The 16,657-nt window shown below is 42.6% G+C and overlaps 1 protein-coding gene across 4 annotated transcripts in view; it reads right to left on the minus strand.

Annotated features, from left to right (window-relative positions):
- PDGFD (platelet derived growth factor D) overlaps positions 1 to 16,092 on the minus strand; it is a 137,749-nt gene extending 121,657 nt beyond the window's left edge. The window contains exon 1 of one of the 4 annotated variants that reach the window (XM_005482579.4): positions 15,334 to 16,092. In XM_005482579.4, coding sequence (XP_005482636.1) covers positions 15,334 to 15,463 — 130 coding nt within the window. In that variant the 5' untranslated portion in view covers positions 15,464 to 16,092. The remainder of the gene's footprint in view (positions 1 to 15,333) is intronic. The other 3 variants (XM_014264022.3, XM_005482578.4, XM_005482577.4) reach the window with 3 other exon arrangements.
- Positions 16,093 to 16,657: the final 565 nt, after the last annotated feature.

Genomic DNA, 16,657 nt, shown 5'->3' on the forward strand with positions numbered 1-16,657 from the left:
TCTCAGCATACATATACTGTGCAGCCTTAATTTTATGATTTTTAATATGTCAGAGAACATATTCATAATAAAGTTGTTTTGACTATGGTAAGCTCCATTTATACAGGAATTAGAATTAAATTAAAATATGTATATCTCAGCATTTTAAATAGTTATCAGCTAAGAAAAACCACCTAATTGTGTTGAAAATATCAGAAAAAGAATTGCCATAACATGTTTGACTTAGTAAAAAGAAAATTTGCCTGTTAATTAACTCCAACTGCTCCTATTCACCAATAGCAGCCATATTTCTGAAATGATTCATGAACCCAAAAATAAAATGAAAATTTAAATCTTTTTTAAAGCATCTGTGCAGGTGTGTTCCTATTTTTATTTTGGATGTTTTTCTCTGCAGTGCTGACTTCGTACATTTGGGATTTACTTATGGACTAAAAGAGAAAACCAATTATTCTGTTTGGTCTGCGGACTTTCATAAGCCCAAACTAACTTCTCAATTTTGAGTGAACTGAACAAAATGAATAATGAATATTTACTCTACAACTTCAGATAAATTGAAAACAGAAATAATGAAAGCAAAATTTCTGTACAGTAGCAATTGAAGACTACAGATTTAAAAAAAAAAAAAAAAAAAGCCAAAACTATTATTCAACCTACTGTAAATGTGGTCCATACTGATACTTAATGAATTGCATCTGACTGTGCTATAGTTGCAAAACTTGGGCCAACCTCCAGAGATAAAAATAGTTCTTCACTTCCATATATAATTAAGAAAACAGCAAAATTTTAAGTAGAATTTAACAGATTTCAATGAAAGCCTTTTACAGTTATCCATTAACATGTCTTGCATTTTGCTAAGTATTGCATTTTGCTCACAATTTCAAATAAGCTGCCATAATTTCAAATGGGCTTCTTTTTCAAGCTAGATAGCAAACGTTTTTTATTAAAAATGTTTTTATTATACAATGGAGCCCTAGGTAAAAGAAAAGTATATATAATCACGAAGAAAATTTTGCAGATTTTATGGAGATTTGTGCAGAATAATCTGCAGTGTAGCAGCACCACCAGCATTTAGTTTGCAATGCAACAGATATGAACAATACAGAAAAAGTAAACAGACCTTCAAAAAGCTATTAATTTCATCAACACCGTATCATACCAATTCTTCAAAACAAGAGAGGATTAGAAAGATTTTCATTGAAATATAAACCAATATTATATCTAAGAACAACACATTTAGTATTGTAGCATTAAAGTTTTATGTCCAGGTAAGTCCAAAACTATAGAAGCAAAACAAGCATGACCTGCTTTTCAATGTCTATCAGAACAATAAGAAGTCCTGCACAGATTTTAAATAGAAGGTTGTAGGGCCTGTTAACAAAATTGTACCATTTTGACACCTGAATTCAGAGTTAGGTCTCAGGTATTGAGAGATCAGCATCAGCTTAAGACCACGCATACCACCAGGGATTGTGAGCCTAAATGAATATATAAAACTTTGCACTGATTTGAGAGAAATCCTAACTATATGTGACATATAAACTTTATCACTGGCTGACAATGTCACTCGGTCTGTCAGGAATTCTTTGCAAAACAGAGGCAAACAGAAAAGGATTATCCTGAAATAATTCCAGCAGAAAGAGCCAAAGGAAAAAAACTAAAATGTTACAGCATAGACACTGCCTATTATCTTTGTAATGCTCTATGGAAACAGGTATTTGCACTAGAATCAAGCAAGACTGCACACTGTTTGATCACCTTTCCACAGACAGACTAGCTGCTATGCACACACCAGCACAGGAACCAACTCTCTTAGACAAACAGGATGTGGGAGAAGGTGGCAGAATATGGTTAAGGTCTTAAAACTGGATCCTTTAGAGCACTAGAAACCAGAGAACTCCAGAGAATCAGTAAGACTTTCACTTGACATCCCCAGCACTGGCATGATGAATGCAAGCCTCAATCATGTTGCAGCAGAGGAGCTTTATGAGGAGCTGTCTGAGGTATTCCTTTTTCAGTTTAGGAATTACTGGAATAAATATAAGGACAGCGACAGTAATCACTAAAGGATAATAAAAGAGTAACTCACAATTTACATACTTAAAATTAGACAGAATCAGCTGCTGTCCCAGTATTGACTGAGTGATCCTGATGGATTTATGAGACACTATGCTAGATACTCTATTCCTCAGTCAAATGTTTCTTTGCATACAGGACAGCATTCACACAGAAAATCTAGAGTGGAGCACACATGAATACATTCCCTCTCATGTTTTCTGTAATATGCCTTTCATACCACAAGGCAGAAAAGCCATAATTGTTCTATTTACTATTCCTTCTCTTCTCTACTGAAAGTCAAATATGGGTTCACAGAGTATGAATGTGAAGATACCAGTTATTACTGAAAAGACAGCCCTCAAGCCACAGTGGCAATAACAGCTTCATTATAGTTTGACGACTTTTAGCAAAGATGTCTAAAAATTGACAAATTTGAGACACTAATCAGTGTACTGGGGAAATTAGTGCTAATTAAGTTATCTGAGTACCTGAACTTTCACAACAGAAAAACTGTAAAATAGATAAGCATTTTATTTACCATTCATTATCAAGAGGTGAGTTGCAGCTGAAATCACACTACATTAATAAGGTCACAATTACAGTAAATTACTTTTTTGCAAATTGAATACAATCACACAATGCTTAAAATTCCATTATTCCCTGTCATAGGGACAAGGTGAAGACAGGATCTACACCTAGAGTCCATTTTCCACAGGAAATAAAAATGGCATGCATTGACAAACAAACGCACAAAATATACATATATCTCACATGAGGCGCACATGGACAGTCTCTCCCACACAGCTCTTTGAGGAATACGGAGACTGAACACATAACTTATTTTTCATAGAATCATCTAACCATAAATTGGTTGGAATTGACTTCTGAATGTCATTTAGTCCAATCACCCTGCAATGATCAGGGACATCTTTTTCTTAGCCAGAGCTGCAGTACCACATGGAGGAACTGGGAAAAGTGAAATCTGGCAGTGTATCAGATTGCTTGCTGACACAGGGCTAAGATGAGGCTTCAGTTATACAGACACAGGAGTGAGCCCCTTCCAGGGCACACTGAAACAAGAGGATGCCCTTCCACATTCACCAGCAAGACATGGAGCTGTCACTTCAGCAGGAAGTAAGGAGGAGGCTTGGCACACTATCCAACTTCTCTCTGCCTCACCAGTCATTTACAACAAGCCCTCCCATTCTACTGCACTGTGTTGGTACATCCAAGGGAAGATTATTTGGGAAAGTGAAGCAGGGCTGATGCTCCTTCATCTTCCTTATGACACTCAGTACATGGCTGCTGATGCACCTGGCTGAACATGCAGGATTTCACCCTTTACTCCCGCTGTGTCTAGCCCTACAATGCATGTAACAAAAAAACCCAAAACATAAAAACCGCCCTCACCACCACCACAAAAAAAATTTCAAGATTTTTAGTTCATATGTTTTCTTTATTTTGAACATTTAACAAGGCTGCATAGTCACTACAGCTTTGTACCTAATGTGGTTTGGAATTTCTTTTTTTAAAAAGTATGTTTCAGGTTAAACCCATATGTTCAGTGATCTGACAGTGCTTTTATTTTTTGGGTTTTTTTATGTCCTGGCAAAAACCAAAACAAAAATATCTCTGATGCTTTCTTTCTGGCTGCTTTCCTTTGCTTTATTTTAAAAGCAAATATTTAGTGAAAAGTTTGTGAGAGCAGTGCTTTGTTTTGAATACAGTAAATGTGGGGATTTGACAGGTTCTAGAAATCCTGAGCTTCAAGTATTGCCAGTCTATTCTCAATTTTCTTTTTCTGAGCCTCAGATGTCAGCACCAGTCAGTCAAAATTTACCAGCTTTTTAACAGAAATACTGTGCATATGTGCATGAAAAAGTGGACATTCTATGTGAAACTATTCAGCAATCATTATGGGTAAGATCTCTTTGCTGGTGCCCATGATAAGCAAGCGCAGTGTATGTCTTACGTAGCTCTCTGACAGGGGTTCAGCCAAGCCCCCAGTGGAGCCCCTTGGGTTTCCTGGGGTCAGCTCTTTCACCAGCCCCACTCATGCCCTGTGAAAAGCTCTGCCAGATGCTGCTGCACACACAGGAACCTCTGGCAAAACCAATTTAGAGAACTGCCTGGTTTCACGTGCTGGCAGCAGATCCTCCATTTTATCTGGCAATTTTAAGCAACTTTTAACTGAAAAGAATATCAAGTCAGCAAGATAATGATAATACTGCGGAGTTGACAGTGGTTTGTCTTTTAAGAACAGACTTTGTGTTAGCTACAGTAACTATAAAATAAAAAATTAAAAAATCTACAATACTGATTTATAACAAATAACTGAAGGAAATGCTTCTCTCCCAGCTTTGGAAATAGAAGGGAAGAAGTTCCATTAGGTGACAAGGCTGGGTATCTCCCTAGAATGAAGCAAGGCAGCTCACAGTATTTTTGTTCTGGTTTGGCCAAATACCTTTGAAGCTACCTGCAAATACCTTTTTGAAACTGATGCGCTAGCAATTCATTGTCAAAACTGCAATGACATGTACTTAAATTTGCAATCATTTCACTGTAAAAACATATAAAGAAATACATTTTGTCTCACTTCTGATAAGAAAAACAGGTGACACTTTTTCCCTTGCCTAAGGTAAACTTTAAAAGCAATCTGCTTGACAAGGTTTAACTTTAGATCCTGCAAAGGCTGGTGATAGCACAGAAGATAGCAGGAGAATCAGGAAATGGCACGGTCATTAGAGACAAATCCTGAGACAAGATCCCTGTACAAAAATAAAAGGGAGCTCCTGCGAGCCTTGAAAAATATCCTGCACACATTGATAAAGAGGCCTTTAAAGTTATTCTTCAAAAAAATAAACTGAACTGACATATCCAGTCATTATGATTTCTTCTTCGTGACCTTCCTCTATATCCTTATGCACTAGATGAAACCAAACCCAGAGAACAAAAGTGCAAAGTAATAAAACCAGAATAATAGCTTTCCCTGTTTTGTTCCAGGGTTTCTTCAGAGAAGAGACTGCTCTTTAACTCCCATGTCACTGAAGTCATATTCAGGCAAGCATGTGAAAACCAAGATATTTGATTTTTATACAGGACATCACACTGTCATTTTGTGTAATTCTTTGTTCCCCAAACCTGCCTATTCACGTGCCCTGTTATTTTACCTCATGTATGGCACATAGCTCTCAGTCTGCAAAAACAGCGGCAGCTCTGAGCAGGAACGCAGACAGGAGGTAGGACAGCACAGACAACAAGGTCACAGCATTTTAAGGATGGCTGCACCCTGGTAGGGATCTCCAATCTTTGCCGATCCGTGGTTGTGGGTAGCACTTCTGCCTCTCCAAGCTGCCAGGGCTCAACCCTGACATTGAAACTAAAGGTATTTACATACAGTGATACTGCCTGCAGGAAAATATTGTCAAATGCATGTACACTGCCCAGGAAAGGCTTACTGTGTGTGCTGTGACTGGTGAGGAGACTGGGGAAAGAGCAGGGAACAGCCATACTGATCCACTTCTCATCCTCCTTTGCCTGCCAGTGTGGGAACAACACAGGTAGAGGATCAGTCCTCAGATGTACACTGAAGTATAGTATGAGGTTCCTCTGTGGTGCATGCAAACAAGTTTATTTCTGGAGTAATGCTTGTTTCTATGTTGTCACATGGCCAAGAGAATTCCTCATTTCTTGAAGTCTGCTGGGAGGCAAGGCTGTATGTATGGCGATCAAGCTTTGCCATGCAGGTCCCAGAACAGACTCAAGACACCTTAACATTACTCAAGGGTTCTGCAAAGATGTGGTTGTCACTGCAGCCACTTCTCAGCAGCACCACTCAAGACACCCTGAGTGTACTGTAAACAGGGTGTGTGTGCTGGCAGAGAACTGACTCTGGAGTTTCAAACATTTGCACTGGCTAATTATGTAACAGCAGACCACACACATACTAGGAGCAGCCAGATCACTGCTACATATGATGCTAGACTTTTGTATTTTGCTTAAAAGAAGAGTTTAATTTTCAAGGATCCTATAAATATCAGGAACTGGTGAGAAATGCATATCATGTCAATAAGCTCTCCTGGGTGATAAGTATTAATTCCAAACAAAAATAAAGCCAAGCCAGGTACAGAACAGTCTTCTTCAATTAGGAGGATGAAAAGAAAACAATCCCTTTCCCCTTCTCACAATTTCAAAGACATCTTACTAGAGTAGCAGTGATACATGCATACCTGGGGGTTTGGGAACCCCAGGTCACACCATATGGCCAGCGACGAAGCAAACCAGCATCGCCCTGCGCAAACTGCCAAACATTCAGAAACATAACAAAGCAATGTGAATGTGTCTGACAGAGCAAGGGAACAGGCTTACAACCTGATCTACAAAGGGAAACAGTGCTGTGACTCTGGGGTTTCTATCAATTTCAAAGCAGAAAATTCCCTCTAGGCTTCTGCAAGGAGGTCTTAAACCCTTTTACTGACATCTGGATGTGTGAGTGAAATCACTCCTATCAGTGATTATCCCTGCTATGGAATCATGATTAAGAAGCTGTGTTGGTCCATCTCCACAAAGAATGCCAAGGCATTATCACCACGTACTTGCTGTCCTCACTCAGCATTACTGCCCCCAGTTTGCTAAGGCAAAGGATTTATATTTCAAGAAAAATGGTTGAAGAATTAAAGGCAGAAGAGTACATAAAGGGTTTCTAGATCCCACAGTACATCTGCTGATCAACATTCTGTGTATCTATTTTTATTCCTTCTCTCTAGCCAGTCTGGGTCTCTGCTTCATCCTCAATCCACTTTTTTTGTGAGTCACATCAGATTAGAAATACATTCAACTATGAGAAAAATCTTTTGCAACTGATCCAAAAAGAAACAATAACAGAAAACCCTGCATATCACATTTGGAGCCTCTTTAAAAAACAAACAGAAACAATGCAAGACACTGAAAAATATGGACAAGTTTCTGTACAGTGTTGTTTCAAAATGTACTGCAGCTGAAGTCACTTGTAGGATATCCTGTGTGTGACACATAAGGTAGTCAGTATAGGAGAAAAAGAAACTGGACATTTGAATACAAGGCTTTGTTCTGCATTTTTGCTACACAATCTGTAACTACATCAGTTACCCCTCCATCTCTATCAGTGCAAAGGATTTGTTTGGTTTGTCTCAGTGTATGGACACTAACCAAACATCCTACCTTTGATACTGTACACAAGCCCCTCACTACACAAAAGAAAATGAGGGGCTGAGGTACGTCCAAAGAGAAACAAAACTCAGGAAGGGTCTGGAGCACAAACCTGACAGAGAGTGACCAAGGGAACTGGGGATGTTCTGCCAGGAGAAAAAGAGGCTCAGGGGGACCTTATCACTCTCTGCAACTCCCTGAAAGGAGGGGGTAGCCAGGTGGGGCTTGATCTCCCAAGTAAGCAATAGGACAAGAGCAAGTGTCATTAAGCAACACCAGGTGAGATTGGGTATTAAGAAAGATTTCTTCACTGTAGGGGCTGTCAAACACTGGGACAGGCTACCCAGGGAAACGTTTGAGTCACTACATCTAGAGGCATTTAAAAGATGTGTAGATGTGACACTGAGGGATATAGTTTAGTGGCGGACTCAATCTTAGGGTCTTTTTCAAATTAAACATTTCTATGAGTCTTTGATTGTATTACAAACTCATTGCTGAACTCCTTTGCATTTTCTTTTATCTTGTATTAACTCATGTTAATACAACTGTGTGCCAGACCTTACCAGAAGAAGTGCTGATGGAAGTTTTGTCATTGATTTTAGTGCAACAAAAGTCAAGATGGCTATTTTTCAAGTTTCTCACGGACCTAGTGCTTAATAAATAGCATTAAAGAGTCTCAACATCATCAAGTCCCAAGGCACAGCAAGGCTACAACACATTGGCATGAAGTTTGAACAGACAGTAAAAGTGTGTCCTCCTCCACCATCTCCAACTACACAGAGCTCTAATTGACAAAGCAGAAACATGGGATGTTGGCCTTCACAGCATGGGATACAGATCAAAACAGAAACATGAAACTGAAGATTACTCAAGTACAATAGGAAGCTCAAGATCATGGAGCATTTTTTCACTACCAAAAATATTAGAGCCAAACCAAAACTCCCAAGAGAAAGTATCTCCAGTTTCACACAAAACAGGACACTTCCTTAGCTTTGTAAACAGGAGACTGATTTGAAACAAACTGCCAAACTCTATGCAATCCAGTATTTCAGCTAAGAGAACATCACCAGAAGCAATGATAAAAGTGCTCTCTTTTTTCCAAAATGTGGCGTAATGTAATCAACCTCACAGATACAATTGCAGGAATTTTGGAGGCAATTCTTGAATACAGCTTGAATCAACTGACTAAAAGATTACTACTAAATTTCCCTGCATTAGTGGGCAAAGTCTTACTACAGAGAATGCCAACAAAGAGCCTTCATGGTATTTCTTAGGACTCCTTTAGTGTTCTGATGTCAAATCCCTGCAGGTGCACAGAAGCCAGAGCAAGCCAGGGCAGCCCTTCTTTGGGGCTGCGATCATGCTAAAAACTTTTGAGAATTAAAATCATTGATCTGGACTCAGTGATCATTCTTGATCACTTCCAACTAAACGTATTCTGTGATTCTGTGATAGGCGAATATTTATTTTGCTATATTAGAAGATAAAATGAAAATTGTATTTATTCTGCAAATGCAGAGATGGCAGAAGGGCTCACCAAGCTACATTCCACCATTTGCAAATAGTCCTAGCAAATCTGGAAGGTCCAGTTAACTGGAGGTCAGCAAATGTGACACCCATAAGAGCAATGCCATAGCACAGCTAGTCCACAGTGTCATCACGCAGAACATGCGTGACAACCAGAGGATCAGGCCCAGCAGCATGGCTGTAGGAAAGGCAGGTCCTGACTGACCAGCCTGATCTCCTTCTGTGACCAGGTGACCCACTCAGTGGATGAGGGAAAGGCTCTGGATGTTGTCTGCCTGGACTTTATGTAATGGGCTTATCCTGACTGGACACCAAGTGCCCATCAAGTCTCTCTATCACTCCCCTTCTCAGTGGGACAAGGGAGGGAAAGTAATATAGTAGGATGGAAAAGAACTTGTAGCTTAATATAAGGCACTTCACTAAACAAAAACAACAACAACAAAAAATTTGGTGTGTATAAACAAAGAGAAAAAAAGTTTATTCTCTACTTTCCATCAGGGGGTGATATCCAGCTACTTCCCAGGAAGCAAAGTTGCAGCACATGTAGTGATTGCTCTGGAAGGCAAACACTGTAAAATAACAAATATCCCCCATTCCTCCTCCTTCCTTTAGCTTTTATATCTGAGCTGATGTCATATGGTATGGAATACCCCTTTTGGTTAATTTGGACCTGAATTTGTGTCCCATCCCAGGATGTTTCCTACTCCCAGCCCCTTGAGAGGGGTAGAATATTAGAGACAGGCCTGATGCTGTGCCAGCACTGCTCAGCAGTAGCCACAACACTGCTGTGTCATCCACACCTTTCTATGTACCAATGCAAACCACAGCACTGTGAGGGCTGATGTGGGAAAATTAACTCCATCTCAGCCATTCCCAAGACACTTTAGTAAAGCTTCTGACACCATATCCCACAGAATTATCCTGCAGAAAACAGATCCTCATGGCTAGGAGAGGTGCATAGTTCCCTGCACAAAAGACTGCCCTATTATCCAGGTCCCGAGAGTGGTGCTGAATGGAGTTACATCCAGCTGGTGGCTGCTCAGAAGTCAGTTCAACAGAGTTCAGTGCTGTTGAGTACTTTTATCAATACTCTGGATGAGAGGAGCGAGTGCACCCTCAGCAAGCCTGCAGATAAAAGCAAGTTAGGCAGGAGTGCTGGTTTGCTGCAGGGTAGGAAGGCTCTGCAGAGGGATCTGGACAGGCTAGATCTATGGCCCAAGGCCAATTGTAAGAGTGCTGAGTAAACAGCTGGGCTTGATGGTTTTGGAGGTCTTTTCCGACCTTAACAATTCTATGATTCCTAATTTTGCAAATACTTGGTACCCTCGGCTCATAAAAAATACAGAATTATTTTTACTCACCTCATTTACATATAAGGTATTCCACCTTTCTTATTACACTGTCCTGTGTGACTTGAATCCCTTGACTTTAGCAGAATTATGAAGATGGTCAAAGTTAAGCACATGATGAATACTACTGCACCAATGATCTCCTGTGAATTTTCTATTTATACTGACTCCTAGATGATTTATGAAACACAACATCTCTGTGGCAAAACAGTGGAAAAGAACTCCCAACATTATTTTAGATTTTCAGCACTGTTCAGTTTCTACAAATCAGAGCAATACAACTATTAAGTTTTCTCTTCCAGCCCTTTAAGAATTAGCTGGCCTAATTCAGTTTCACAGTAATACTTAAAAAAGCTCCAAATGAAAACCAGGAAGTTTCAAGACACTGAAGAATTTATAGTGACTTACACTATGATATACATCTGCCTGATAAAACATATTTCAAGTTCCTTTAGAGAATTCCTCTATGCTGCTTGCTGCTGAGTCAGGGTTGGAATTCTCATGCAATATGCTTTGATATTTCAGTCCAAACTGTTAATTATACAGATAAGAGACATCATCAAAGTCAGTTAATTGTAGACCTAAGTGCATTACTGCAGGGAGATCAGTAAGGCTTTTTTTTTTTTTCAAACTGATGAAGCCTGAAATACATATTTCTATACAAAAACTAGAAAAAAGGAAATAAAGCCTGTAAAAACCAATTTATTTTGGCCATTTTACAGTTGACAAAATTTTATGTTACCAGAGTTCTCTAAAAAAATGTATACAAGCCTATTATAAAATAACTCAGTAAGTGCATTCCAAAAGTGATGTTCTAGACCGCTAGTGATACCAGAGACACTTCATAAAATCATAGAAACATACAATCATAGAGTCATGGAATGCCTTGGGTTGAAGGGAACCTTGAGGGTCATCTAGTTCCAATCCCCCTGCCATGAGCAAGAACACTTTGCACTAGGCCAGCTTGATGAAATCCCTTGAACACCTCTCTGGGCAACCACATCTGGCCCCACCACATCCACAGAAAAGAATTTCTCCTAATGCCACAGAATCATAAGATGGCTTGGGTTGGAAGGGACCTTAAAGCATCTAATCTAAACCTATCCTCTTTAAAAAACCAACCAAACAACAGAAAACAACACAATCTTCATCCCATACACTTAACATTTGTTTGGTGAGAGAATACCGCCCAAATTACCATACACTTTTCCCTGCGATTAGGCATCAGCCAATACAGGGAAGAAGAGAGTAGAGTTAATGGCATACATCCATTTGGACCAGGCCTTAAAGAGCCAAAGCTGTGGGCAGTTATCCAGAACTGTAAAGTACAGTTTCTTCTTTGTATTTTGGTGGTACACAAGCAAAGCAAAGTTTGAAAATTCCAGGTTTTTTTGGATTCATAATGAAAACCACAAGAGTGTGGAATTTTATCATCAGTCATCTGATGTTATGGTTTCAAATCCACATCAGAAGATACTGATTCCATGGCTTTCAGTTGTTTATACACTGAAATGACCTGACACTATGCTGTCTGTTCTGTTCTGTCTTTTCTTTGAACTCTGGAGTTTGAAGTTTAAAGTATGTATGGTGATGCTTAGTCTGAAGATACAGACTAGGCATACTTCCCTATACTAAAGAGATGTTTATTCAATAACTGATAAGAAAAAGCATGTGATGTTTCAGTTAGACATTATATAGTAAATAATATTATTTAGCACTTTTTGTCTTCTACTTTTCATCTCTGAGTACACATCAACAACCAAAACAGAAGAAACAAAATACCAGACTTCTTGTAATTAGGTAGTATTACCTGCACACTGCAAACTGGGAAACTGAGTCAAAATAGCACAATGGAAGCATCTGGAAGACCTCTGTGTTATTCTGATGAACTTCAAAGTACTTAGCTTAATAGCATTAATAAACACTCTAAGTGGATACCTGTACTTGTGCTATAAATGTCTCTGGCACCTCCAGGACACTTTAAAAAATTGATTAGTGCTACACTGGACTGCTGAGTCATCAATGACTGTCCTTCAACTAGGACAAGAGGATGTCTGGTAAGCAAGTTATTTATATTCTTAATATCTTCAGCAGAAAGTACTGTCTGGTTAGGTTTGGTAGTCATTAAACAGCAATTTTTGTATGAGCTGCCCTCCTCCATAGATTTCTTATCAGATCAACTTCAGTCTTAAGTTAGAGCAATTACAAATAGGCCAACTTCTTTTAGTCTGAAAGAAGAAAGGTAATACTGAATCATGCACACTACAAAGGTTTGTTTTGGCCAGAAGCAAGACCAAGCCTCCATATTAAACTCTGTGTATGCAGCACCACTAAGTTATCCCACTTGGAACTGGAACTCAAAGGGTTGCTTTTTTTTAATTGAAATGTGCAGGTGGTCTTGAACTTCCCAAGATATTTTTTGAAGCTGAATAGGCCTCATTTTCTCTTCTCTTTTAATTTCAAAATCTAATAATCATGATCATTAACCCAGAGCACAATATTAAACTACTTTTTATCTTTGCTATGTGTTTTGAGAGAGACTGTTGAAACACATTTACCCCAATGTACTGCATGTTCTCAGATCCCATTCTGTATTGTCATATCTGCAAATATTTACAAAGCAAAAAATACTGTCTGACTCAGCAACACAACTCACGTCTTTCATGCTGTTCCATATAATTGCTTCAGACCAAAACAACACAAAAACACCACTGCGAATTACAAAAGACAGAAATACTATTAGTGGCCTACAGCCAACTGTGGTCTAAGCATTTGCTTGTGAGCCCGTCACATGCATGCAACATTTGGAATACTGCTCAAAACCTCTGGCTGTACAAATATAGACCTTCAGTCAAGGAACTCAAGCAACAGTTTCATTTGAGTAAAATCAGGGAGATCAGAAGCTGATCTGCTTTACACGTTGCAACACCACACCAGAACAAACCATCCTTTGCAGAGAAAATTCCCAAGACAGGGAGAGAAGAGAGCAAGGCAGCAGCATGCTAGGGGTCTGCACTTCAGTGAAGTCTGTGACCTCTTCAGAACATCCGTAACATCCACTCAGGAATTGCACAAGTGTCTGACTTTGGTATGGGCACATCCACTGCAGACTGCAAGGCCCACATGTCCCAGCAAAGATGAAAAGTAAGATGTAATTACACATATATCTGCCACCTTCCAACAGCCCCAGTGTTAGTCCACCTGGTACCCACAAATATCAACCACTACAAGTTGCCTCCAGTAATTTTAAAAGTGCAAAGCTTAATCAAATTGTTAAATTATCACAACTAGAAAGACAGCAATTAACTAATCATTTCAAAGGCTTGTTCTCTTCATGACTCCAAGAAGTAATTTCACCATTGGAAGTCTTCTGAAGAGTAAAACACCCATCACACTTCCATTAATATGAAAACTTTATTTACATTAGGGGTTAGTGACTTCTTCATTGACTATACAGGAATGATCAGAATAGTACACATTTTGATGTTATAAGTAAGTAAGTTTTCAATGAAAAAGCTTGTTTGAAATTTGAACTGGATGGAAGCTTGCTTAGACATATTCAGAGATGGTCTCAGTTCTTCTATGAAGATGGCAGGCTATAAAGTCATGAAACTTGATAAAACACTGAATAATTTTAAAGAATGAAACAGAAATAACAAAAATGTACTTTTTTGCAAACACGTACTTTTTATTTCTTTAATGAGATTAAATTTGACTACTGTATCAGAAAGAACTGCAATTCTACCCTGCTTCCTGAATCAACATTTCCATTGTAAGAAAAAAATCCTCCACCTTCTCTAAGTCTTCTTTCAGTGACTAGGAAAGGAATAAAAAATATTATTAATTCAATATGGCTCCAAACTTTAAACAAAAACATCTTCCTAAATCAACTGTATACCAATTACATGCATTGTATACATGCTGGAAAATAAACACTGGCAAATACAGTCTTGGAAATGGCTCAAGGGCCTGCGTTTTTGAAAAGAGTTTATAAAATATATAACTGCTGTCAACTGGAAGATGTTAACTTCAAGACTGATGTTAACTCTCTTCATTTGCAAGGAGAACATCCTGCATGCCGTCGTCGAAGGTGGTGCACGGCAATGTGCAAAAGCAAGCTCTCCAACGTGAGGCTGGAACATTCCAGGCTGCTCCCTGGCCAAAGGCCCATCACTTCCCAAACTGAAAGTCCAATGCTGAAATTCACCTCTAGAGTGAATTTCACTATTTCTCTATGCAGTCTCCCCGTTCGCTCCCCGTGGGACCACGGCACACGACCACGTTCACGGGAGGCACCTGCGTCCCGCACTGCCGACCCCGGCAGCACCTCGGCTATCCAGGACATCCCCTGCCGGCAGCTCCCGGAGGGAACCGCAGCGGAGCTCAGGCTGAAAACACCCTTCCCACGCTGTCCGAGACCCGCTGCCGCCCTGAGGGGCGCGCACCATCCCCGGCCAGCACAAGGGACGAAGCCAGTCCTGGTGGGGCAGTGCCCAGAGAAGCACCAAGCCCTGGGCTCAGACCCTCCGGCGAGGAAATCCCCTAACCCGGCGAGCAGCACGCCGACAGCTCTTAGAGCAGTCGAAGGCAGCGAGGCTGTGGCAGGGCTGGGAAATGATCCCGCTCCCGCCAGGGAGCTCTGGGGCGACGGCAGCGCCCCCGACACACCGCGCCTGAGAGCCCCCGCAGCGGCGCCGGTGCGGCCGGAGCCGCCACGAAGCGGCCGCTCGCCCCGCTCTGCCCCGCCGCCGGCACATCACGGGGACACGGGCCCAGGGGTGCCGAGGGACGCCCGGCGGGGCCCTCCTGGGCAGCCGGGACCGAGCACTCCGCGTTGTCTGCCCCCCCCCCCCGAAAGCCCGGACGGGACGCTGGGGATACCGCCGACTCCCCGGAGACCTCCTCGAAGTTGCCCCGAGAAGTTTGGGACGGCCCGGAGGTGCAGCCGCCGGGCAGAGTCGCCCCCTCATCCCACACCTCCCTCCTGCCACCTGGCCACACGCTCCCGGACCGGCCGCCGGGACCGGAGCCGGGGGACCGACCCCATGACCTGGCTGAGCCCCCCGGGACGGGACCCCCCCCGGACCGACCCCAGTCGCCCTCTGGGCAAGCGGCCCTCGCTCCTGGGACAGGGCAGCAGCAGCCCCGAGGCGCGCTTAAGGGCCACCCCAGCAAAAGCAGTCCTTGGGAATAAATAAAGCAGCAGGACACCTACCATCTCGCCTGATGTTGGAAGCCCGCAGGGCTTTTATAGATCCGCTCTGGGCAGGGGCGGTGGTGCCCTGACGGCTGCAGAAGTTCGCACAGACGACGGCGTAGAGCAGGAGGAGGATGAGTAGTTGCATTGGGACCAGCTGCGAGCGGGACCGTGTCTCTGCGAAGAAACGGGCTCTCCTCTCCCGCCGAGGGTGCTTCCCTCGCTCGCGTTCTCTTCCCCCTTACCGGACTTTTTGATTGTTGCGGGTTGCTTGGTGTTTGGGGGAGTTGTATGCAGGGGGCAAAAAGGCACAATCCCCGTAAAAAAAGCTCAAAACCCCGGAGCACGCGAGGCAGCGGTCAGCGCCGCCGCGCTACTCTCCGAGCTGCCTCAAAACTTCCTGCATGCTGAACTCTCGGCTGCCCTTCTGGGCCGGCCAAACTCGGCAGAGGTGCGCAGCGCCCGGGCCGGGACCGCCGCCCACTCCCCTCGCCCAGCACGGCCGTGCCCCGGGAGCAGGCGGGGGCTGCCGCAGCCGCGCTCCCCCGCGGCCGCCGCCGGCCTGCACCGCGCCTCGAACCGCCCCCGCCCGCCGCAGGAGCCGCCGAAGCCGGGGTCTGCAGCGCTGGGAGCGCCCCGCTCTGCGCGCCGGGGGAGGAAAGGGGGCCCGCGGGAAGGGGGCGGGAGCGGTGCCCGGGCCCTCCCTGAGCTGCCGGCCGCGCCGTCCCTACTCCGGGCAAAGAGTGGCAGGAGGGATGGTGCGAGGGCTGTCCCCGGTGCGGAGTGAACGCTGCCGGCGGCTGGATAGGACGGGAGCCGTGTGCCAAGGGCTCTCCGCCAGCGCAGGGGCCGCGCACCCGGCGGTCCCGTCACCCTCGGGCCCGCGGTGGCCGCGTAAAAGTCATCGCTGGGCCGAATGCCTCAAATCTCCGAGCTGTGCCAGGGCCGGTGGGAAGGCTTAGTGGGACAACTGGGGAATAATCCGCAGTTGTCCCTGGGAGAAATTTATGGGCTTCTCCTGTCATGCCAAGCACTGTCCAAAGCTTTTCATAAAAAGTTACTTCTTACTAATTTAGACTCTCATTAAATTGGGTCTGGCATTAAAATATTGTATTACTGCCTGGAAGAGTTTAGGTCTAAACTCTAGGGCATGTGAGGGTTCTAATCAGATTGCTAGTTTAATATTCTTTTTCTTTCCATTAGTTGCAATGAAAATAATCAAAAGGAAGATGCAAAAAAACCCCAAAGAAAAAAAAAAGAACCTGCTCAGGTTTTAACAGTTCTCTAATAAATTTTTCCCTACTCAGTTTATTTCTTACAACATTCTATGCAGTCTTAGCCA

This window comes from Zonotrichia albicollis, chromosome 2 (genome assembly GCF_047830755.1).
Source record: "Zonotrichia albicollis isolate bZonAlb1 chromosome 2, bZonAlb1.hap1, whole genome shotgun sequence".
NCBI classification, from domain to species: domain Eukaryota; kingdom Metazoa; phylum Chordata; class Aves; order Passeriformes; family Passerellidae; genus Zonotrichia; species Zonotrichia albicollis.